Source organism: Gadus morhua, chromosome 23 (genome assembly GCF_902167405.1).
Source record: "Gadus morhua chromosome 23, gadMor3.0, whole genome shotgun sequence".
Taxonomy (NCBI): Eukaryota; Metazoa; Chordata; class Actinopteri; order Gadiformes; family Gadidae; genus Gadus; species Gadus morhua.
In genome coordinates, this window is record NC_044070.1 from 10,231,294 (window position 1) to 10,254,661 (window position 23,368).

The window sequence follows — 23,368 nt, forward strand, 5'->3', positions numbered from 1 at the left end:
ATCTACAATGGACTCTAGTCCCACAGATACATTCAAACCTTTTATCGTAATTTAACCCTTCAACACAACACTTGGTATTTATAAATTGTACTAAGTACAGTGATATAGATTTTCTGACTGCTCCATAATGGATGTCCTGTTTCCTGTTTGTTCCTCAGCTTGCTAAGAACATCGGGAACAGTAGTTTCAACGAGATCATGGAGGGGAACCTGACATCCCCCTCCCCCAAGCCCACCCCCTCCAGCGACATGTGAGTGGACTCACTTTAGGGATCAAAATATTGAATCAGAGTGTACCTGTAAGGCACAATGAGAACTTACAGTATGGGTGACAACAACGCAACATGATATACATTTTCTATTCATTGGTGCCCTTCCAGGACAGCTAGGAAGGAGTTCATCAACTCTAAGTACGTGGACCACCGCTTCGCCCGGAAGACGTGTTCGTCGGCCCTGGCCAAGATGGTGGACCTGTGTGAGGCGGTGCAGTCCAGGGACCTACTGGCTCTGGTCCAGGTCTACGCCGAGGGGGTGGAGCTTATGGAGCCCCTCCCAGAGGCGGGACCGGTGAGTCCGACCACCACGCCCCCTTTCTAAATGACAGGCTGTTTGGGTCTGATTATGGACTGACTTCCTAGGGATAGGTGTGCTGACAACATATAGCACCATGCCCTTCCCTTCAAGATCAAACTAGATACACTACGCTGTATCATTGATGCTTCACACATGCACACACACCTGGAGGAAATTGGCACTATGCTATATCACTGATGCTAAACACATACACACACCTGGAGAAAATTAGCACTATGCCATATCACTGATTCTACACACATACACATTCAGTGTTTGAGACAGATGGCATTAAGAGAATGCATGAATTCCTGCCGCCGTCTCCTCTCCAGAGCTTACTTCCCACTGTATTCAGCATCCTTCATGTATAAATATTTGACCACATTACAGAAAACTGCCGCACGTCTTAACCCATTCACTCAAGCAGCCATTTTGTTCACTGTTGCTTGATCAAACGCTAGGAGAGAGAGATAGGGATAAAGGACAAGAGATGAGAGCGGGGGACATAGAGGGAGATGAAGAGGGTAAGAGATGGAGAGAGATGTGGAAGAGCGAGGGAGAGAGCGCCGGAGGACTGTGGTGCCTGATGGTGACTCTCCCTCCGCTGCCCGTTACCGCCCCCTGCAGGAGTCCGGGGAGACGGCGCTGCACTTCTCAGTGCGCACAGCGGACCACACCTCCCTGCACCTGGTCGACTTCCTGGTCCAGAACAGGTACGGTGGTGACATCGTCCGACATCACCGTGCACCCCAGAACCTTCTGATATCATCTAATAGGCTATAGAACCTTTAAGACCAAAAGATACACAATGGAACCTTATGACACCATCAGATATGCTATACAACCTTATGACATCATCAGATATGCTATACAAGCTTATGACATCATCAGATATGCTATACAACCTTTACGACCATCAGATACACTATAAACCCTTATGACATCATCATATAGGCTATAGAACCTTATGGCATCATCAGATACGGTATAAAACCTTTACGACCATCAGATACCCTAAAGAACCTTTACGACCCTCAGATATGCTATATAACCTTATGATATCCTCAGATATGAGAGATTAGAACCTAACCCTCAGCTGATAGGCTATAGAACCTTATGACATCATCAGATACGCTATAGAACCTTCTGTCATCATTGGATACCCTATAAACCTTATGACAGCATCAGATACGCTATAGAATCTTATGACATCATAAGGCACGCTATAGAACTTTATGACATTATCAGATACGCTATCGAACCTTACAACCTGCAGAAACGCTTTTTTAAACCTGAACTAACTAAATACTATGAAAAACAATAATTACAATAGTTGGAAATCATATTTCAAACCCCCTATTGTGATGTTGTTACATCGTATCTATTCATTCAAATAATGCTGTTTAATAAAATGATCATTCACAATGTAATGAATGAAGATTATCCATCCATACCCACACAAAGTCCATAAACCGAATGCACATGCAGTTTCTAAGAGAGTAGTGCATCTGAACCACAGATAGTCATCCAAAACAAGAGAGAGAGAGAGAGAGTGATAGAGAGTCATTCTAAACCAGTGAGAGAGAGACAGATAGAGAGACATTGTGAAGCAGAGAGCGAGGCTCTGATCCCTGGGGGGTGCAGGGATCTGGGTCACGCTCCTCCAGTAGTCTCTCTTCATTATTCCTCCTATTGTTGACTGTCCTCACGTGTCTTGGTACCAGAGAACGCCAGCGGTTAGCCGGGAGTTAGCTGCTCTCTCAGCGCGCAGCTTCCAGCTCTGTATAGTATGCATGTATTACATGTTACATAATATATAGCAGTACTAAACTGAATATATATTGAAAATATGTATGAAAGTATGTGTCCCCTAATGTTGTCCAAGGAAGGTTAGCATACTGCTGCCACTATATGCTCTCACATACTGAGCATAGCTGAGCATACTTTTAACTTTGAAATCACATTTATTTTAAATATAACGGATGTTAACTTTGTGTGTGTGTGTGTGTGTGTGTGTGTGTGTGTGTGTGTGTGTGTGTGTGTGTGTCTGTGTGTGTGTGTGTGTGTAGCGGTAACCTAGACAAGCAGACCGAGTTCGGGAACACAGCGCTGCACTACTGCTGCATGTACCAGAAACATGAATGTCTCAAACTACTGCTGAGAGGGAAACCCACTACAGACATCAGTAAGTTAAACACACACACACACACACACACACACACACACACACACACACACACACACACACACACACACACACACACACACACACACACACACACACACACACGCACAAACATACTGCAAAATGGAAACCCACTACAAACATCAGTGAGTTACACACACACACACACACACAGCTTCACACAGATATAGTACATACACACGCAGATACATACCCACTACTTCTGACGGGCGAGAATACCACATACATCTATACACACACACACACACACACACACACACACACACACACACACACACACACACACACACACACACACACACACACACACACACACACACACACACACATAGATATAAACACACCTGCATACTAGACTCCTACGATCACTCACCCATTTCTTCACTCCCTTTTTTCCCAGCCAATCAGAATGGGGAAACGGCCCTGGATGTTGCTAGGCGACTGCGGAACGCTCCGTGCGAGGAGGCGGTGAGTAGCGGGGCTGAGCACGCTCATTGCGTGCACCCGGACACACGTTTTTTACGTAGGTACACATGTCGCTGTCAGAGACACACACATCGGCAGATGTTTCCAGTAGAGAGGGGTTGTTGTGTTGGGTCTGAGGGCACCACTAGAGGGCAGTGAGGGGACTCCTGCTCCCTGACTACAGGGAGACACAACCTTGGCTGTTGGTCACTTCTGTTAGAGTTATGTGTTATATTAGAGAAGTGGTTTGATTCATTTGTTTGTGTGTGTGTGTGTGTGTGTGTGTGTGTGTGTGTGTGTTTGTTTGTGGGTGCGTGTGTGTGTGTTCATGTGCATTTCTGTGTGTGTGTGTGTGTGTGTGTGTGTGTGTGTGTGTGTGTGTGTGTGTGTATTTGTGTGTGGTTGTCTGTGTGCACGGGTATGTGTGTATTTGTGTGTGTTTGTGCGTGTACGTGTGTTTGTATATTTGTATGTGTGTGTGTGTGTATGTGTATGTCTGTGTGTGTCTATGTGTGCGTGTGCAGCTGGTGCAGGCTGCCGAGGGGAAGTTCAACCCCCACATCCATGTGGAGTATGAGTGGAGCCTCCGTTTGGAGGAGATGGACGAGAGCGATGATGACCTGGAGGACAAGGTGAGACCGCAGCATCAGCACCATCTCCATGGGGCCTGGATGCACCATGTCAGTCATGGACTCAGAACCTCTGGCGTCAAGTATCTTAAAGGACAATTCTCATCGGAAATGAAGGACTTAATATGAGGATAATAATTGTCAACCATAATTGAAACGATTGCCATAACCCCATTAAGACGTGATTTATTAGCCTGCATATAACCTGACCTCTGTCATCTCGCCCCCTCTTCCTCCTCCCCTCCTTTGCCCCACCACCTCCTCTCCAACCCTTCCACCTCCACCTCCTCTCCTCCATCCTCCTCCTCCACCTCCACCACCAACACCTCCACCCCTTGCCCCCTCCAGCCCAGCCCCATCAAGAAGGACCGCTCCCCGCGGCCCCAGAGCTTCTGCCACTCCTCCAGCCTCTCCCCCCATGACAAGCTGTCCCTGCCGGGCTTCCTCAGCCACCGCGACAAGCAGCAGCGGCTGTCCTACAGCGCCTTCTCCAACCAGGTGTACAGCACCTCCACCGACCTCAGCTCCTCCTGCTCCCCCGTGGACGGACCCCCGCTGCCCCCCAGGAACCAGGGCAAAGGTCAGACCTTACACACAAACACACACACACACACACACACACAGACACACACACACACACACACACACACACACACACACACACACACACACACACACACACACACACACACACACACACACACACACACACACACACACACACACACACACAGTGATGCTTGCTCCAGCACCAAGTCTGAGGACAGCCTTTTGGAGCTTAGCTGTTTGCCTGGGTGCTAAATTGCTGTCTCGGTCTAATCTAGGAGCTAACTTATTAACATTGGAGCTTGATGCTGTCAACGGCCAGGCTAAGTTAAAGTACATACAAACACTGTGCTTGGTGGTAGGGGTGAGCCACTGTAACCTGGCTCACTCATGTTCTCTGAATTATGCACACATTCTCAAACGTAGAATGTGACTGGTCAATAGGGAGAGTAGGGTCTGGGGCCCGTGCCATTAGCAGTGTTAACAGAGGCCCCTAGTTGGGGGGGTGGGGAGGGCCCCAGAGGGAGATGAGATCCCGTGTCAGACGATTAGACACCGAGTCCACCTCAACACTTTTATAATTAAAAACAATAAGGCCATGAGTAGGAGTCATCCTAGCAGGAGGTCCTAAAGCCACAATAAAGGGCTCCTATTTGACCACCGGGATTCATGATGGATAGATCTGCATACCAGCCTACGCAGTGGACTGTACCAACTGGTGGTTGATCTATTCATTATACATCTTGGCTATGGTTTTTTAACAGAATGTTACAAATAAAGACAGTTGGAGTAATACTGAAATAATTTATGGTTGAGTTTAATATATATTTAGATATTATGTACATTGTTAATCGATCTTCAGAATTTATATTCAACACGCTAGCTGTATATTCGATAGCGTATGCCAAATCGTGTCTAATATATATTTATAACAATTGATAGTATTCCAGTATGAAAGCTAAGATGTGCTCTAATGTGTTCCAGTATGCTAGCTAAGCTCTAATGTATTCCTGTATGCTAGCTAGATGTCACCTAATGTGTTCCAGTATGCAAGCTGGTTAAGCCCAAATGTATTCCAGCATGCTCGCTAGATATGCTCAGATATATTCCATTATGCTAGCTAGTCGGCCTAATATATTCCAGTATGCTAGCATGATGTCTTCTAATGTATTCCATTATGCTAGCTAGTTAAGCCTGAATGTGTTAAGCATGCTAGCTAGTTGCGTCTAATTTATTCCAATATGCTAGCTTGATATCGCCTAATGTATTCCACTATTGCTAGCTAGATGTCGTCTAATGCATTCCAACACACTAACTGCTGACAATAGCGGGATTAGCGGCATGCTATCTCTCTTCCAGCCCTGGCTCAGAGAACCTCGGCCATCTCTCCCCTGGGTTGTTCCTGCTGACTAAATCTCATCTTGCGCTTCTGGTGTGGGAGTCGCTGTTTTAAATAGTGACATAGATTCCCTCCCACACTCCTGCTCATCTCGCTCTTTTCTTTTTCCTCCTCTCCTTCTCTCTTCCTTTCTCTTATTCAGCTCCACACTTGGCTTTCCTTGGCTCTCACTCGCACTACGCCACTCTGGCTGGCTCTCGACCGTACATCAGTGAATATCCTGCTTTTACTTTCTGCCCTCCTCCCCTCCTCTTCTTAAAGCCTCATAGCGGTTACCTTCCTCCTCTGGTTTCTTTCTCTGCTGCTCAGAGAGGGGATCGATGTTTCTCCTCTTAAACAAGTTAAACGTTTGGCAAAGACTCCCGCTCGTGTCAGCGGAGATGGAACTTCCAGGTTCAGAAAGTACAAATCCAGCCCTGGATTTTAAATCAACCATATGAGCCTCAGCCTGGGGATTGAGACAGAACACATTAATGAGTTTAACTGTGCTCAGTGCTTAAGGGTTAGAACAAATATATGGCAGGGATTAACTTCCTAAACCTGGAGCTCTGGCCGCGGCTGATTGGTCTCTTCTTGTAAAACATGAGTCGTGCCCACGATCTCTGAGCAGTACAGTTCCATCATGGCTGAGTTCTCTATAAGCTTCTCTTACTATACTTCACTGTAGACCAGAACTAACACCCTTCAGGATAAAACCCAGGCTAAACCAGGCCCATCCCCACCTGCCAAAAACACGCAGTAGCCCACACTCCTTCTCCAGGGTTGTGTGTGTTTCTGTCACACACACACACACACACACACACACACATTCCTGGCTGGTGTGGATGGCCTGGGGAGTGTTGTTTCTACTCCTGTCTCTGTTGTCCAAACACGGCGTCCATGGTCTCCCGCCCCGTCTGTTGTTCCTGCTCCTCAGAGGGCCACTACTGTCACTACCACTATCACATCACCCTGGATCACAGTCTCTATCAACATCAGATCACTATCACCGTCACTATCACTGACACTATGACTATCACTAACACTAGTATACACTATACACTACCACTATCACCGTCACTATCACTGACACTATGACTATCACCAACACTACACACTATACACTATCTCTCACGGGCACTATCAATATCACCAACACTAACACTTACTCTAAGACTCACTAACAATATCTCTATCACCAACACTAACACTTACTCTATCACTCACTAACAATATCTCTATCACCAACACTAACACTTACTCTATCACTCACTAACAATATCTCTATCACCAACACTAACACTTACTCTATCACTCACTAACAATATCTCTATCCCTAACACTTTCACTGCAGTAACACTATCACTATCCATTATCCGCCTCCAAGATCTACGTCTCCATTCAATCGTTGTTCGGTAACCATGGTAACGGCGAAGACTGACAGCTGTCAATCTGCCCCCCTATCATCAACATTGTCATCATCTGGTTTGCTTTTGTGTGTGTGTGTGCGTGCGTGTGTGTGTGCGTGCGTGTGTGTGTCTGTGTGTCTGTGTGTGTGTGTCTGTTTGTGTGTATCTGTGTGTCCATGCCTGTGTCTGTCTTCAACTGTGTGTATGTCTATGTGTGTATCTGTATCTTGTGTGTGTGTGTGTTTGTGTGTATATGTGTGTGTATTTGTGTGTGTGTCGGTATTTGTGTATTTGTGTGTGTATGTATGTATGTGGGTTTGCGTGTGTGTGTGCGTGTGTATGTATGTGTGTGTTTGCATGTGTGTGTGCATGTGTATGTGTGTGTGTGTGTGTGTGGTGCGTGCGTGTTGCTCCTGCAGCTCTCACCTCATCCGGCCCCCCCTCCACCACCCCCTTCACCCCCGGGGCCAGCGCCACCCTGTCTAAGAAGAGGCCTCCGCCCCCTCCCCCTGGACACAAGCGCACCCTGTCCGACCCCCCCAGCTCCCTGTCCCACGGCTCCCTCAGCAGGGGGGCCCTCTCTGGGGGTGAGGCGTCCACACACCCCCCTTCACACCGCCTTCCCGTGGGGAAGAAACAACAACAGCAGCAACCTGTGGTCTAAATCAAAACAGAAAAGCATATTTTAGAAAACTCAGCCAGAGTTTGTAACGGATTTCCTAGGAGGCCATATATTTTTTAGTTTTTTCATGCATTCATATCAAATAAGCATTTGTTTTTTGGGGTGTTCTGTTGTATCATGGCAACAGATAACTAATTAGTCATTTGTTGCCCACGTCAAAATCACAGGAAGTGACTCTACCCCTCCGCCGATGAACAAGATGTCGCCGATCTCTAACAAGTTTGAAGGAATTCCACAGCCGCAAAGGTAGCGGCAATAAACTTGATATTTCGAAATCGGCGTGTTTGCATAGTCTGTCGAACTGCTGTCGAACTCATCAAACATGGGAATTTCGAAAGGGTCCAATAAAGTTACTTTGATTTCTGGGCTTCTTGTTTGTTGACCTCAAAGGTTTCCTACCTTATCCTAGTCACTGCTTGAGCGATCATATAAATGTGCATAATCCCTCACATTCTCAGCAAGTCTTGCTTCCAACTGGTTCATTGATATATTTCGGCCTTATCAACCATCTATAGGAGACCCAAAAACTTCAAACCAAAGGTCACTACAATGACCTTCAATCCAAATAAATGCCAATCAATTGAACTTGCTATGGTGGTATTGTAACATAGGTTATCTGAAATGCCATTGCAGTAGCATGTTTGTGACCAGAGATGGTGCTGTTCCTTAAGTTTATTTTCATAGCTCAGGTTTCTCTGTGCAGCAGAACAGTCTTAACTCCCAGCTTAATGCATTATTGATTTTCACTTAATGTGGTCTTGATGATCGTCCAACTGAAGACAAAGCAGTTGCTTCTTCCTCCCATTGGTCACCAGTTCATGTATTGATAATTATGTTGATGTTCCTCCAGCTCCACTGCAGCTAACACCAAGTCTACTCTTGGACCAAGAGTTCTCCCTAAACTACCTCAGAAAGGTAACCAGATCCTTGTCTCACTCTCCAGCACTGTGGTCAAGTAGCTCACACTGACATGTTAAGTTTAAGCTGTCAACAAAGCACACGTTGACAATGAAGCAGCAATGATATGTTGCAGGACATGTTTCCAGATGAAGCCGCTCATAGTAAGGCCCCCTTTGTGTTTGTCTTTCCGCCAGTGGCACTGAGGAAGATAGACACCATCCATCCATCGATGGACAAGCCCAGCCTGCCCCCAGAGGTCTTCTGCCACCTGAAGTCCCCGTCAGGAGCTGACACCCCCCAGAGGACCGTTCCCCTAGAGCGGCCTCATCCCGGGGACCTGCCCCCCAAGCCCCAGCCCTCTGACCTTCCCCCCAAACCTGGTGAACTGCCCCCCAAGCCGCAGCTGTCTGACCTGCCTCCCAAGCCACAGCTCTCTGACCTCCCCCGGAAGCCCCAGCTGAAGGATCTGCCCCCCAAACCTGTGACAGCTGAGCCTGCGACAAGAGCCCCACCCGGGGATCCCTCTCCAAAGCCCCAACCTTCATCTCAGCCTCACTTCCAACCTCCGTCTCAGTCTCCATCTCAGCCTCCTCCTCAGCCTCCATCTCAACCTCCGTCTCAGTCTCCATCTCAGCCTCCTCCACAGCCTCCATCTCAACCTCAACCTCCGTCTCAGCCGCAGTCTCAACCTTCATCTCAGCCTCTATCTCAGCCTCCAGCTCAACCTCCGTCTCAGCCTCATACTCCGTCTCAACCTCCATTCCAACCCCAACATCAACCCCCCTCTCAGCCTCAAATCCAACCCCAGATTCAGCCTCCATCTCAACCACAGCCTTCCCCACAACCTTCCCCCCAACCTTCCCCACAACCCTCTCCACAATCCCAACTCCAACCCCTTGACCCTCCGTCACCCAATCAGCATGCCGATGGGGTCAGCCTGTCTTCCCAGCAGTCCAGTGAGGAGACCAATGGGAGCCCAGCAGGAGGCGCCGAGACGCCCGTGCCTCTGCCTCGAAAGATCAACACGGTAAGCTCACACGCCTTCCTCTGTCAATCATCCTCACATAAAGTAGGATTGAAAACGGACAAATGTGGGTTGTGTTGCTTTGGCAATCAGACCATTTACTCGTTCTATCGCTTTAGTTTTATTTGTATTAACATTTTTACATCCCCTCATCACACAATCAACGTGTTTTGTCTTCATGGAGCCAAAGGTTAATCCAAGGCCCAGTCACATAAGCCCCTTCCTTTGACCAGGGCCTGAGGCAGAAGAACTGGAGTCTCCGGGCACTGCACTAGGCTAGTGATGGGTCAAATGCTCAAAGAGTTGCTAAATGTAAAATTTCAACTAGTGCTGTTAGTGATGGGACAAAGACTCCCAGTAAGGCGAGTGAGAGTCAAATACTCCTAGTGCTGCTAGATATAGTCAAATGTTCCTAGGGCTGCTAGTGATGGCTTTATTTGTATAGTACGTGTACCTTTGCAATACAGATGAAGAAGGTGCTCTTTCTAAAGTGTCTGCCGATGTGTTTCCAGGGGAAGAGTAAAGGGCGCAGGGTGAAGACCATCTACGACTGCCAGGCGGATAACGACGACGAGTTGACCTTTGTGGAGGGAGAGGTCATCATCGTCACTGGAGAGGAGGACCAGGAGTGGTGGGTGAGTACATGCCTGTAACCATGACGGCAGCCGGTAGAGTCTCCGAGGAACCCCATCCTGAAAGGCCCTAGGTTAAGTCACAGTTCGGAAAAAGGTGTCCTTAAATGTGCTGATGTCTTATATCTAGTCTGATGAGTCTGGTGAAATGGCTGTTGCCGTCTACTTTCTATAGTTTACCTTAGTAAACCTTATGGCATAACCTAGTCTGCAGTGTTTATACCACAGGATCACAGATAGACATATTACTATGCAGACAGGTCAAGTAGAACAGCAACAATACGGTTCTAAGTAGCTGTACGTCCAACACGTATGTTATGGCTTCACCAGAACACCTGCATGTATGAAGCGCAGAGTGGCGTGTACTTACTCTTCCCCTCCTCCTGCAGATCGGGCACATCGAGGGTTTCCCGGACAGGAAGGGCGTGTTCCCGATGTCCTTCGTCCACATCCTGAGTGACTGACCGCCATCCCCCCTCTCTGTGAGCCCCGAGCGAGGGGCACAGAGAGGGGCCCCCTGGGGTGCGGTGACTAGCTAGCACCCCTCCCTCCCCAGCGGTGACGGGGGCTGTATAAAGAATGCATGTGTTTTCTTTTTCTCTACCAGTATTATATCTCTATAGCACGGCCCCCACCAGGCCACTCTCAAACCCTTAGCACTTACCTGAAGTCTACGTTTATGCTGTTACCGTGTATATATGTATGTAAATATATATATATTTGTGTGTGTGAGTGTACATACATGTTTTAATGTACAAAACGTGTACACGTTAACATGGCCCTCGGCCTGTACGGGCAGAGGAGCACTAGTTTTATTCATATTAAGTTCTACCGACCTATTGAGTCAACCACTCTCCCTGAACGGGAACGGAGCAGGGACTGGGCCGTGAGGTAGGTCACGTGACCCCGCGCGTCTCTCCCGCGTTCAGATTAAATGTACTCCCTTGTCCAGCTTGCTTTGTGTGTACATGTTTTACAGTGAGTGAAGGTACCTGCTGCTACTGTCTATACACCAAGGCTTGTGGTACCAGTGATTTCAACCCATATGAAGTTAACTCGGCTCACGTCCACAGGCGCTCCTTCTCTAACCACTAGTGCAAGGAGGAGTCCTGCAGTGATCATGTGGGACACCTCAGCAATATCCAGTTAGCAGCCTTCAAACAGCTCGTGTAGTTCTAGTCTTCACAATGGGTGACTATCATGAGCACCAGCGCGTTCTCATGAGTTTGTATCGTGTCCTACCATTCCCCCCCCCCCCCCCCCCAGTATTGATAGCTGGTCCTACACCACTAGATGTTTAGTAGACCTGGTATGACATTGCCCCATGCAGTTCTAATGTACACAACCATTTCAAATCATTAAAGTGCTGTACCCAAGTGCATCTGGTCCATTCTTTCAAAACAGTCCAGCTGGTTTACGTCAAGTGAATCTAGCACGAAATCAGTGGTTTTAGCGAGTGGAGGTTGACAATGGACATGTTCGCTTGGAAACTCCAAACAGGTTTAAACTGGGTATTGCAAATCAATATTTACAAGCAGATCCTTCTACCCAAAGTGACTTGTCATTTTTCAGAAGGTGGAAGACATTAAGGATGTTCATTGAACCAACTGAAAGATCGCTTGGTCAATCAATTCCATATACAAAGATACACCATGTACTATAGTATGAGTTCAAGTACCAGAACGCCTAGGTACAAGCCATATCATACAACTAGCAAAAATATATGGGTTTAGGTCTCGTTTAACTCCAATTGACATGCATTGAATATTTACCACAAGGTCAATCAGCATTTTTTTTTTATTCAACTTTCAGTTTTCCCATCACAAATTAAATGCCATCAAGTGCCTAGTCTTGGGAACAAAAACATTAAAACCAATGTTTTAAGAGAACATAAATTAACATTTGTGTTGCAACACAAAACTCTTATAATAAAAATTATATACATCAACTGAAGCCATCATACCAGAGTACTGGTAAAAAAAAAAAAACTTATTTAGACAATTGGCTCTTCTGGGTCGATTTCAATGAGCTGGCTTTTTCAATGGACTTGATGACTCCGACGGCAACAGTTTGCTTCAGGTCTCTGGCGGCAAAGCGTCCTGTTGGGTGAAAAAATATAAAGAGTTAAAATATAAATAGCTGAAATGGCTCAAAACAAATGAAAAGATGTTATAGTAAATCTATTCCTACGAAAACAATTTATTCTTAAGGGGGAACATGGAAAAAGGATAACGCTGCCCTTGAAAGCTAGATTGTCCTTTTCCCCCCCCAAGTCACCAACTAGTAGGCTTCCTTAGCAAACATTACCAAAAGACCTGATTGATTTAACGAGGCGAGCTCAATAGGAGCCCACTAGTTGAGGACTCACCCAGAGAGGGGTAGCTGAAGAAGCTCTCCACGCTGAGGGGCTTCTTGGGGACCAGTTTGATGGTGGCCGCGTCCCCGGACACCAGGATCTGGGGCAGGTCCTGCGTCTTCTGCCCACTGCGGCGGTCCAGCTTCTCCTTCAGCTCCTGGAAGCGGCAGGTGACATGTGCGGTGTGGCAGTCGAGCACCGGGGAGTAGCCTGCCTTTATCTTGCCCGGGTGGTTCAGCACGATCACCTGGAGAAGGAGGACAGCAGGTTACAACCCCTTGTCAAGGCAACAGTAGTGGCAGGGTAATGTAATCTAAAGCGTGATGCGTTGGTCTAACATACAAGTTTATTACTCCCAATGTAGCTAGCCCCAAATGACCACATAAAGCTGATCCCTAGTGTTGAGACCTCCCTCTATAAGACCGTGAACGTCTCATATGGCTCGCTCATCTCTACCCTGCAAACGATGGCATTACGTCTCCCAGTCAAACGAAGTATCCGCCCTGTGTGAGACGGACCTGGGCGATGAAGCTGTCCACCTCGGTGGGGGGGTCCTGCTGGGCGTTGCCCGCCACGTCTCCTCGCCGCAGGTTCTTCACGGCGACGTTCTTGATGTTGAAGCCCACGTTGTGTCCGGGCAGCGCCGTCTGGAGGCCCTGGTGGTGCATCTCGATGGACTTCACCTCCGCCGTCAGCTTGGCCGGGGAGAACAGCAACGTCATGCCGGGCTTCAGGATCCCCGTCTCCACCTTGCCCACAGGGACGGTGCCGACGCCTGTGAGGGGAAAACAAGTTGGATGACCAGTGCTAGAGTCACCAAGGAAACTGCCACTTTATTTTTAGCAATTAATTGAAAGATTTGAGTCCCAGCATCATTTGAAAATATATTTAAACAAAACCAAATTAAGTTGACCAAACATGCCTGTAGCCATCAGAAACCTCCGCTGGAATTCAGTTGCTCTAGCAAGAAAAGGTTAAATATAATTGATGGGGCTGTCGTGGGATCAAGTATACAGACCTCCGATTTTGTAGACATCCTGCAGGGGGAGACGGAGCGGCTTGTTGATGGTGCGGATGGGAGGCTGGATGGAGTCCAGCACTTCCAGGAGGGTTCTGCCACTGGAATGACCTTCCCTACGCTTCACCTTCCAGCCCTGGAACCATGACATCTGGGCCCACAACATTAACACAGTCAGACACAAAAACCTCATTGATCTGTTACAGTAGAAAGTCACACGACCGTACCTTCTGCGTGGGTGTGATCATGTTCTCGCCCGTCCAGCCGGAGATGGGCACGAAGGGCACAGTGGAGGCCTCATAACCAATCTTCTTCAGGAAGGTGGTGACCCCGCGAACCACCTCATCGTACCGCTTCTGGCAGTATGGCGGCTCAGTCAGATCCATCTTGTTCACGCACACGATCATCTGCTTCACGCCGAGGGTGTAGGCCAATAGAGCATGCTCACGGGTCTGGCCGCTGCGAGAGACGCCAGCCTCAAACTCTCCTCTGGCTGCAGAGACCATGAGGATCGCCACATCAGCCTGGGGAAGACAAGGTGAACATAGAAGCACATGTTGAATGAAACATTTAAACCAGCACTATGCAAGTTAGCCATTAGCAGCCTCTAGTGACTTGAGTTGTAGCTAGTCCTAGGTATAATATTTTCAAATGTTGGGGCCAGGGCAAAAGTGGATCAGAATGTAACATTTACACAGAATACTCTAGAATGGTTGACTCTAGAAAATGTCAAAGTAAAGACACTTTTAAAGAAGTGAATATCTGCAGTTGAAAGGTTAATGGTTCTGGGTCTAAACAAACTAAACGATTTCAATCGAGATCGGAGACCACCCTCCTCCAACCCACCTGCGATGTGCCGGTGATCATGTTCTTGATGAAGTCCCGGTGGCCCGGTGCGTCGATGATGGTGATGCTGTACTTCTTGGTGTTGAACTTAAGCAGAGAGATGTCGATGGTGATACCACGTTCACGCTCGGCCTTCAGCTTGTCCAGCACCCAGGCGTACTTGAAGGAGCTCTTGCCCATCTGGTTGCAACGAGGTAAAGGTTTTATAAGATACAGTTTAAAGAAAATAATAAAATTGCACGATAGTCCAGTAGGAGACTCACCTGAGCAGCTGTTTTCTCGAACTTCTCGATCTTCCTCGGGTCGATGCCCCCGCATTTGTAGACCAGGTGGCCGGTCGTGGTGGACTTGCCGCTGTCCACATGGCCGATAATGACGACGTTAATGTGGGTCTTCTCCTTAGCCATGTTGAAGGGTTTCTTCGTAGAGTTGCAGTAGACTTCTATTTGGATTCGAGAACCAATTTTTGTGCTTGGACTACCTTGCTGGTGATCTTCCGTCTACGGTTTTTATACGAGAAAGTAGGCCTACCTCACAATTAACGCCAATCAGAATCAGGTGCAGTACCGGTACTTCTCTTTTTTTTTTTTTTTTTCATAAACGCTTAGGTAGCCTACTATTGAAACTGAATCTAATCGATCATTACTTAAGACTATATAGCAACAATTTGTACCATGGAACTATTTAAAATGTAAAGCATATACAAGTAGGCCTACTGCTAATCCGTTTTTTGTAGTTACTGTTTATTTATTATAGATATTTTCTGTTCATGTGAACTGTTTCTGGGGTAATAATAAAATAGGTTTATTTATAGGCCTAATTGAAGCCGATGCTTTTCGAAATACAAGGTTCCTTTTAATGAAATATATCAGTCGATATCTTCCAAGATGTGTTGTGGTAGGCCAACAACAGTCAGGTGAATATAGCGAAACCATTTACCGGTTATAAAGGAAAGGGAGTTGTGTTTTTAAAACATTTTAAATTAAGTATCCGAACACAACAAAGTGGGAGGAGTCGGGGTCCCCGGTGCGGAGCGGACCGGTGACGCCGACCATCTAACCCGGAAATATTCCATCCCACGATCCGAAAGTACGGTAGGCGGGACTTCGCTCCTTCACTAACCAATCAAGTTTCGAATGCACAGTGGGCGCTGGCTCCCTCCGCGAACAACCAATCAGCGGCTCGGTTGACAGCGGCGATTGGTACGTTCGGAACTTGGGATCGAGCGAACTACACCAAAGAAGCAAATCGCTTTTTCTTGAGCCATCGAGTCGAGTGCTCTCCTTGTCTGCGAGCATCAAGGTAAGAAAAACACATCATTTTGATATTCTCGATGTGATAAAAACCGCCACAACTAAACTTTAAATCAGTTGTCATTCATCCGCGTTCATTGTAGAAGAGTGTGTGTATGTGTGTGTTTTTTCTAGAGTCTCAATGCGCTACCACAAAACGTGTCCGTCGAAATCAAAGCGTGTGACTACAAGTTTGATCGTTGCTATTGTAGATTTAAGGACTTCATTATGTCTCACTAGTCGATCAGTGTGAAGAGTAATATCTACCTTTCATCGCTGATATTGATAAATTAGAAATGACTCAAAGCGGGGGTCTCCTATATCTCTGAAAAGACGCATCTTTCTGCGCCTGTGACCCATTTGCCTTGAACGAGTGATTCTGGATCGAAGCTCTACCGAATAACGTCCATCCAGCTGAACAAAGTTATTTTTTACTGTGCCATGTGCCGACTGACACTGACCACTCGCTCGCCGGAAGCCATCGTGTAGGACAGGATTATATTACTAAGTGGACCATTACGGTTCAGAACAGCTCATCCCAGCGTCCCTGTCTGGGGTAGGAGAGGAGCTAGGTTAGTCCTGTGCTGGTCCCGTGTGACCTGACCGCCTCTGGAGGAGAGCCTCGAGGCATTTGAGGTCGGTGTCCTGGTTAATGTTGAATAATTCATGTTTCTAATTTATTTACTACTGATGATTATGATTATTTAATATTTGAACTGCTATCTATAAACATAATCTTCCTGTTAGTCCCCTCTTATGTGTTCCTTCTCAAGGTTTCTGCCCTCTGGGTTCCTTTTAAGACCTTTAGACCGCTCAGGGTGTTGTTCTGTCAAGTGGTGGCATTCTGAGACTGACTGTGATGAAGGGCTATATACTAATACAACTGACGCGTCCTAATCTACATAAGCCTCTATTCCTTACGGAACTCAATTGTATTGGAACAAACCCCTTCTGAACAGCTTATCTTTTCTCCAAAAAGAGGAAGGCGAGAGTTGCTCAAAGTGTTACTCGCCTGGTGCACTCTTTGCTACATATGGTTGACAAGGAAATCCATCCGCTCAGACTCAGTTTATGTTAAACCCAGATAACCCAGATTGCCATTTTTTGGTTACCATCAGCCGTACCCCTGCTATGCTTGTATTAAAAATGGGGAAGTTCTAACTTCTCTGTAGCTTGTAATGCGCAATGTTATTGCAACCCGCGATATGGTGAAATCGGATTGCATGACGTTATGGAAATGAACCATTGGGTCTCTTGCTGTAGCAGTATTACAACTGGGCCTGGCTGTTATCTGACCCGGTATGGCTTTTAAAGAGGGATGTGTTACGGCACTCAGCAGATGAAATGGCATTCACCTCTGCAGTGTCACACAAATGGCTGGCACAGCACTAATAACTGGCTGTCGGCCATGTTGTCTCTGAGGAACAAATGGTGGAAATTAAAGAATAGTGAACTTTGACCCCTCCGTCGGCCTTGGCATGCAGATGCGGGCCAAGGTCGGATGTCTTTATAAAAAATGCTGTCATGGCTTGGAAAACCATGATGTCACTTCCACTTTCAGGGTACTTATTTAAACGCTTTTAAACGCACGACGCTGAAGTTGGCATCCGATTCGCAGCATCCGATTCAGCAGCTGGTCCACTTTAAATCGGTCCTGATTGAAAACCACTACACCTAGACTCTTCAAATCTGGACTAAATTATCACAGTGAGGCTATACATTATAATAAACATAGTTACAGATTTGTGAAACCTTTTTTCTATTTGTGATAATGCAATACAGGCTCATTTTAATGCTTTTTAGGGGTCCAGACTGCATTAGAACTGGTCCTGATTGAAAACCACTACACCTAGACTCTTCAAATCTAGACTAAATTATCACAGTGAGGCTATACATTATGTAAAACATAGTTTCAGATTTGTGAAACCTTTACCCTATTTGTGAAAATGCAATAAAGGCACATTTTAATGCTTTTTAGGGGTCCAGACCGCATTAGAACTGATCCTGATTAAAAACCACTACACCTAGACTCTTCAAATCTGGACTAAATTATCACAGTGAGGCTATACATTATGTAAAACATAGTTTCAGATTTGTGAAACCTTTAACCTATTTGTGAAAATGCAATGCGGTCTGGACCCCTAAAAAGCATTCAAATAAGCCTGTATTGCATTTTCACAAATAGGGTAAAGGTTTCACAAATCTGAAACTATGTTTTACATAATGTATAGCCTCACTGTGATAATGTAGTCCAAATTTGAAGAGTCTAGGTGTAGTGGTTTTCAATCAGGACCGATTTGAAGATTCTAAGTGGTTTTCAAGCCGAATCGGATGCTGCGAATCGGATGCAAACTTCAGCGTCGTTTTAAACGCTCTGAGGGTTCACTGGTGGGGGATCTGAAACCAGGAAGTTGTCTGGTGTGTGGTCTTCAAGCGTCTCTGCCTCTTGTTATGTTTGTGAGGGTATGAGCATTGATACATGATAATAAACCTTTTATACTTTGTGTTCTCATAAGTTGTACCGCTTGTTGGTGACGTGCATCATTTAGCTGTAGAAACTAAACAACCCCGTGTTTAGTTTCCAACCCATTTAGCGATTGTGTGTATTATGGTTAGGCCTTTTGAGTTGGCAATTCTATTAAAAAGATTTGGTTACTTAGAAATGGTTACTTTCGTATGGTTTCACTCTTATGTTTCTCTCTCAGCAACACTGTAGGCATATTGTCTTGACTGGACAGTTTTATGGTTCAATGGATGCTTAGAAGGATCGAAGTCTACCTGTTGATGATGAACTCATCATCTGATTGGGTAACATGCCCGTCTCTTTGTCAAATGTCTATTTTTACCGCACCTAGATTTTATTGTTGCCTAAGGGCAGTGGCATTCACTCAGACTTGGGGCTGACCTGTCTTTGAGCTAGAGCTATAACTACTAGCAGTTTGTTTTCTTAACTGACACAACTGTGGGTGAATGTATGAGGAAATGGGTTAATATAGGGTGGATGGGTTAATGATATAAAGGTGAATGTTAGTATACCTGTGAATATAAGGGTACTATAGTATAGGGTGATTGAATGAATATAGGGTAAATTGTTAATGTATAGTATGGATGGGTTAATATACAGGTGCTGGTCATATTATTAGAATATCATGAAAAAGTTGATTTATTTCATTAATTCCATTTAGAAAGTCAAACCTGTAGAATGTATACATTCATTCCAAACAGACTGATACATTATAAGTGTTTTTTTGCCAAAAAGAAGATGATTATAGCTGACAACCAATGAAAACCCTAAATTCAACATCTCAGAAAATTAGAATATGGTGAAAAGGTCAGATATTTAAGACACCTGGTGCCACACTCTAATTAGCTAACTAACTCAAAACACCTGGAAAAGCCTTTAAATGGTCTCTCGTTTTGATTCTGTATGACACACAATCATGGGGAAGACTGCTGACTTGACAACTGTCCAAAAGATGACCATTGATACTTTAAAGAAGGAGGGCAAGACACAAAAGGTCATTGCCAAAGAGGTTGGATGTTCCCAGAGCTCTGTGTCCAAGCACATTAATAGAGAGGCGAAGGGAAGAAAAAGATGTGGTAGAAAAGAGTGTACAAGCAAGAGGGATAAACGCGCCCTGGAGAGGATTGTCAAACAAAACCGATTCAAAAATGTGGGGGAGATCCACAAAGAGTGGACTGTAGCTGGAGTCAGTGCTTCAAGAAGCACCACACACCGACGTATGCAAGATATGGGCTTCAGCTGTCGCATTCCTCGTGTAAAGCCACTCTTGAATAAGAGACAACGTCAAAAGCGTCTCGCCTGGGCTCAAGACAAAAAGGACTGGACTGCTGCTGAGTGGTCCAAAGTTATGTTTTCAGATGAAAGTACATTTTGTATCTCCTTTGGAAATCAAGGTCCCAGAGTCTGGAGGAAGACAGGAGAGGCACAGAATCCACGTTGCCTGAAGTCCAGTGTAAAATTTCCACAGTCAGTAATGGTCTGGGGTGCCATGTCATCTGCTGCTGTTGGTCCACTGTGTTTCCTGAGGTCCAGGGTCAATGCAGCAGTCTACCAGGAAGTTTTAGAACACTTTATGCTGCCTGCCGCGGACCAACTTTATGGAGGTGACGATTTCATTTTCCAACATGACTTGGCACCTGCACACAGTGCCAAATCTACCAGTACCTGGTTTAAGGACCATGGTATCCCTCTTCTTGATTGGCCTGCAAACCCACCTGACCTTAACCCCATAGAAAACCTATGGGGTATTGTGAAGCGGAAGATGCGAGATGCCAGACCCAACAATGCTGAAGAGCTGAAGGCCACTATTAAAGCAACCTGGGCTCTCATAACACCTGAGGAGTGCAACAGACTGGTCGACTCCATGCCACGCTGTATTGCTGCAGCAATTCAGGCAAAAGGAGCTGCAACTAAGTATTGATTGCCATACATGCTGAAACTTTCCATGTTCATACTTTTCAGTTGGCCCACATTTCTAAAAAATCATTTTTTGTACTAGTCGTAACTAATATTCTAATTTTCTGAGATACTGAATTTGGGATTTTCAGTAATTGTCAGTACTAATCATCCAAATTAAAAGAAATAAACATTTCAAATATATCACTCTGTGTGTAATGAATTGATATAATATGTAAGTTTCACGTTCTGAATATAATTACTGAAATAAATCAACTTTTTCATGATATTCTAATAATTTGACCAGCACCTGTATAGGGTGGACGATTGGTTAATATAGGTTATTGACTATATCTATAGATAAATATATGTTTATCTCTCTCTCTAGCTACAGTATATCTTAGGTAGACCACAGCAGACATAGACCTGACGTGAACCTTGCCATATATCTGTTTTCTATTCTGTTGCATAAAGATCTTCAAGGCCCGATTTACACTAGACATCCCAACTCATTTGGCTTGATGCCATTTTGTAGTGTTGTTCCTTTGTGTAGAAGTACACTATGTGAAGGCTGCTAAACTCTAACAGCACATAGCCAATAGCGCCAGTTATGTATTTGAGGACCTTGATCGAAGAAATATTGTAAACCTATACCTTTTATAACCGCTAATCTTTTGAGGATGTTAAGAGCCTTAAATAATACGAAGCTCCTTTTCATACAGTACACAGTCTGCAGTCCTACTTGTAGAGCATGCACTGTAATGGAACTATACAAGGAGTAAGATTATATAAATAAATACAAATAAATAATGTTGCCCTATATTGAGGGGATGGTAACATTTTAACATTTACTACTTATTTGGCTGGTGGACAAAAAAAGTAACAATTATACCGCTGTTTATCCATCTCAATTCCTCTGTCCTAGAACCCAAAGACTCCACAGTTGTGGGTTGCTTGGTCCCCATGACCAGTCTGGACTGGTGTTGACTGAATTCCCTTCCGTTTCGGACCATTGCGTTTGGGAAATAACGAGGTCGGAGAGACCATCGAGGTCTGACGAGATCTGTCGTAAGATTGTGTAGTACAAACAAGAGACGTTTATGGATGGAGGTTTTTTTTTTATTATTCCCCTTGCCGAGAGATGTCTTGCCATAGCTGATTCCTCTCTTTATTTTCCTACGGCGTGTTGCTGCGTGTTTACAGGCATCTCTCGAGGCACGCTGGAACACGGCCGACCCTGCGGCCCAGGTTAGATACCCGAGTTCACACTCGATTAACACCGCTGTTTGAACTGAATGCTAGGGCTGTGTATCAATGTATGGCTGTAGTGCTTTAAAACCTAGCCAACCCTACAGCCAACTTCCCTTCTGCGATCCAGCGCTAAAGGCTCAAAGATGCGTCCGGAAAACTGCACTGCGTGATAATCTGCAGCTGTCCACGAACCGAGAAAGGATTTCTGCCTGGCAACCACAGTTTGATATACATATGATCCAATGAATATTGCCCCTGACAGCAACATGACCTAAATGCAACATTTCCCTAAACTATATCGCAACCCAAATGCTGACACACTGGGAACATAGCAGTTGGATAGAAGAGGAGCACATGTTTCAATCCATGTGCAAAACAGGGAACCGCAATCGAGGCTGTAGGATCCTCATCCAGATTCACAGTAGAGGCCTATTTGCATATCCGCCTGCAGACAGAGCTCCAGTGGGAAGCCTATAGCTGGGATATATGGCTCATGGAAAAATAATTACCATAGTTATAAATAACCACTCTGTCACAGATAAGAACTCACATTGTCACACTCAGTGAGGCCAGATCTATGGACGTCTGTTTAATAAACTGCAGGGATGGAGGTAACGCAGGTACCTGGCCAGGTGCGCACCAGCTCAGGCCACGCCCACTCCAGGTGTTCTGCTCTCTTTGTCTTTTCCCTGGTTGGACTTGAGTTCCAATAACATTGACCAGGGAGCCATTTAGTAGGAGGCTTACAATTACTTTTTAGATAAACCTCATCAAGATGCAGGCAGGGGTTAGGCGGTACAGAGATGGGTCATTAAGGAGCAGGTAGGGGTTAGAAAGTAAGGAGACAGGTCATTTAGGAGCAGGTAGGGTTAAGACAGTACAGAGACAGGTCATTAAGGAGCAGGTAAGGGTTAGACAGTACAGAGACGGGTCATTAAGGGGCAGGAAGGGGTTAGAGTGCACCTTGCTTCATAAGATGCCTACAGGCAGACTGGGGACAATGGGGTTCAAACCCAGAGCTGTTCATCTGTGAGCAAACATCTCCTCCCCCTGACTCCCACAACCCAGGTGGTGTTAGTCTACTATTATTGGATGTGTTTCCAAGTGTCGTACCCTCCTCGCCCGGTGGTTGCTCACTTGCCAATGAGCAGTCGAGGGAAGGCATGTGACCCCAGATGGAGTCCCAGTGGGGTGCGTGTGGGGTGTTCATGAGCTAGCTAGGCTGGTAGCATGGTGCTAGCATGCTGCCCCCGTAACCATTCTGCACCCCGCTGCCCCACCCGGGCTCTGATATCCATTTACACACTTTTATTACCACAAGGAAATGCAGTGTTTCGCCAAGTACTGTGTGTAATAGGGCCCCGCCTTGACTACCATTGTATATTAAAAAAATAAATAATAATAATGTTTTTTTTGTAATAAATATTTTTTAATTATTATGAATTAACAAAGTCGAAAACTCTCGTAGGAAAAGAAAACATACTTCCATCAGGTGTAAAAAATAAAGCTCAATAATGAATCAGTAATACTGTTACAAGAATGGTCGTGCCATAACAAGGCTTTTTGAGTGGAATTGAAACGGAGGCACCCCCCACCCCCCCCACTCCTTGACCACCTTGACTAAGACATTTACTGGGGGAAACACTGAAATGTATCATTTAACATGTGTATCATCTGTCATTACATCTGTCATAACAATATTCTGATATCTGTCGTAGACATCTGTTGTAGATGAGCCCTTG

At 45.7% G+C, this 23,368-nt stretch overlaps 3 protein-coding genes across 8 annotated transcripts in view; 2 read left to right on the forward strand and 1 right to left on the reverse strand.

The window, feature by feature from the left end:
* asap1b (ArfGAP with SH3 domain, ankyrin repeat and PH domain 1b) overlaps positions 1 to 11,822 on the forward strand; it is a 46,202-nt gene extending 34,380 nt beyond the window's left edge. For 2 of the 6 annotated variants that reach the window (XM_030348764.1, XM_030348765.1), the window contains 13 exons: positions 159 to 250; positions 380 to 566; positions 1,200 to 1,285; positions 2,642 to 2,757; positions 3,179 to 3,246; positions 3,768 to 3,875; positions 4,221 to 4,452; positions 7,625 to 7,792; positions 8,055 to 8,133; positions 8,738 to 8,802; positions 8,982 to 9,814; positions 10,324 to 10,446; positions 10,833 to 11,822. In XM_030348764.1, coding sequence (XP_030204624.1) covers positions 159 to 250; positions 380 to 566; positions 1,200 to 1,285; positions 2,642 to 2,757; positions 3,179 to 3,246; positions 3,768 to 3,875; positions 4,221 to 4,452; positions 7,625 to 7,792; positions 8,055 to 8,133; positions 8,738 to 8,802; positions 8,982 to 9,814; positions 10,324 to 10,446; positions 10,833 to 10,907 — 2,232 coding nt within the window. In that variant the 3' untranslated portion in view covers positions 10,908 to 11,822. Of the gene's footprint in view, positions 1 to 158; positions 251 to 379; positions 567 to 1,199; positions 1,286 to 2,641; positions 2,758 to 3,178; positions 3,247 to 3,767; positions 3,876 to 4,220; positions 4,453 to 5,959; positions 6,029 to 7,624; positions 7,793 to 8,054; positions 8,134 to 8,737; positions 8,803 to 8,981; positions 9,815 to 10,323; positions 10,447 to 10,832 lie in introns of all 6 variants that reach the window. The other 4 variants (XM_030348767.1, XM_030348769.1, XM_030348770.1 and 1 more) reach the window with 3 other exon arrangements.
* Positions 11,823 to 12,222: 400 nt separating this feature from the next.
* eef1a1l3 (eukaryotic translation elongation factor 1 alpha 1, like 3) lies at positions 12,223 to 15,183 on the reverse strand. The gene is made up of 7 exons (XM_030348841.1): positions 14,927 to 15,183; positions 14,664 to 14,843; positions 14,045 to 14,341; positions 13,818 to 13,968; positions 13,318 to 13,574; positions 12,812 to 13,046; positions 12,223 to 12,542 (listed from the first exon to the last, which is right to left on the reverse strand). Exons 1-7 carry the CDS (start codon positions 15,068 to 15,070, stop codon positions 12,433 to 12,435), a joined length of 1,374 nt encoding a protein of 457 aa, XP_030204701.1. The 5' UTR covers positions 15,071 to 15,183; the 3' UTR covers positions 12,223 to 12,432.
* A 677-nt stretch (positions 15,184 to 15,860) lies between these two features.
* Positions 15,861 to 23,368, forward strand: part of fam49bb (family with sequence similarity 49 member Bb) — a 34,081-nt gene continuing 26,573 nt past the window's right edge. The window contains exon 1 of the mRNA XM_030348854.1: positions 15,861 to 15,965. The gene's annotated coding sequence lies outside the window, so the exon portion shown is untranslated. The remainder of the gene's footprint in view (positions 15,966 to 23,368) is intronic.

What these genes read in the sequence shown, in the direction of transcription:
- eef1a1l3 (XM_030348841.1), bottom strand. Translation starts at nt 15,070, where the DNA reads ATGGCTAAGGAGAAGACCCACATTAACGTCGTCATTATCGGCCATGTG. An exon ending in TCGAGAAAACAGCTGCTCAG is followed by an intron (nt 14,844 to 14,926) that starts GTGAGTCTCCTA and finishes CGTTGCAACCAG; the next exon opens with ATGGGCAAGAGCTCCTTCAA. An exon ending in TGGACAGCTTCATCGCCCAG is followed by an intron (nt 13,047 to 13,317) that starts GTCCGTCTCACA and finishes CTCCTTCTCCAG; the next exon opens with GTGATCGTGCTGAACCACCC.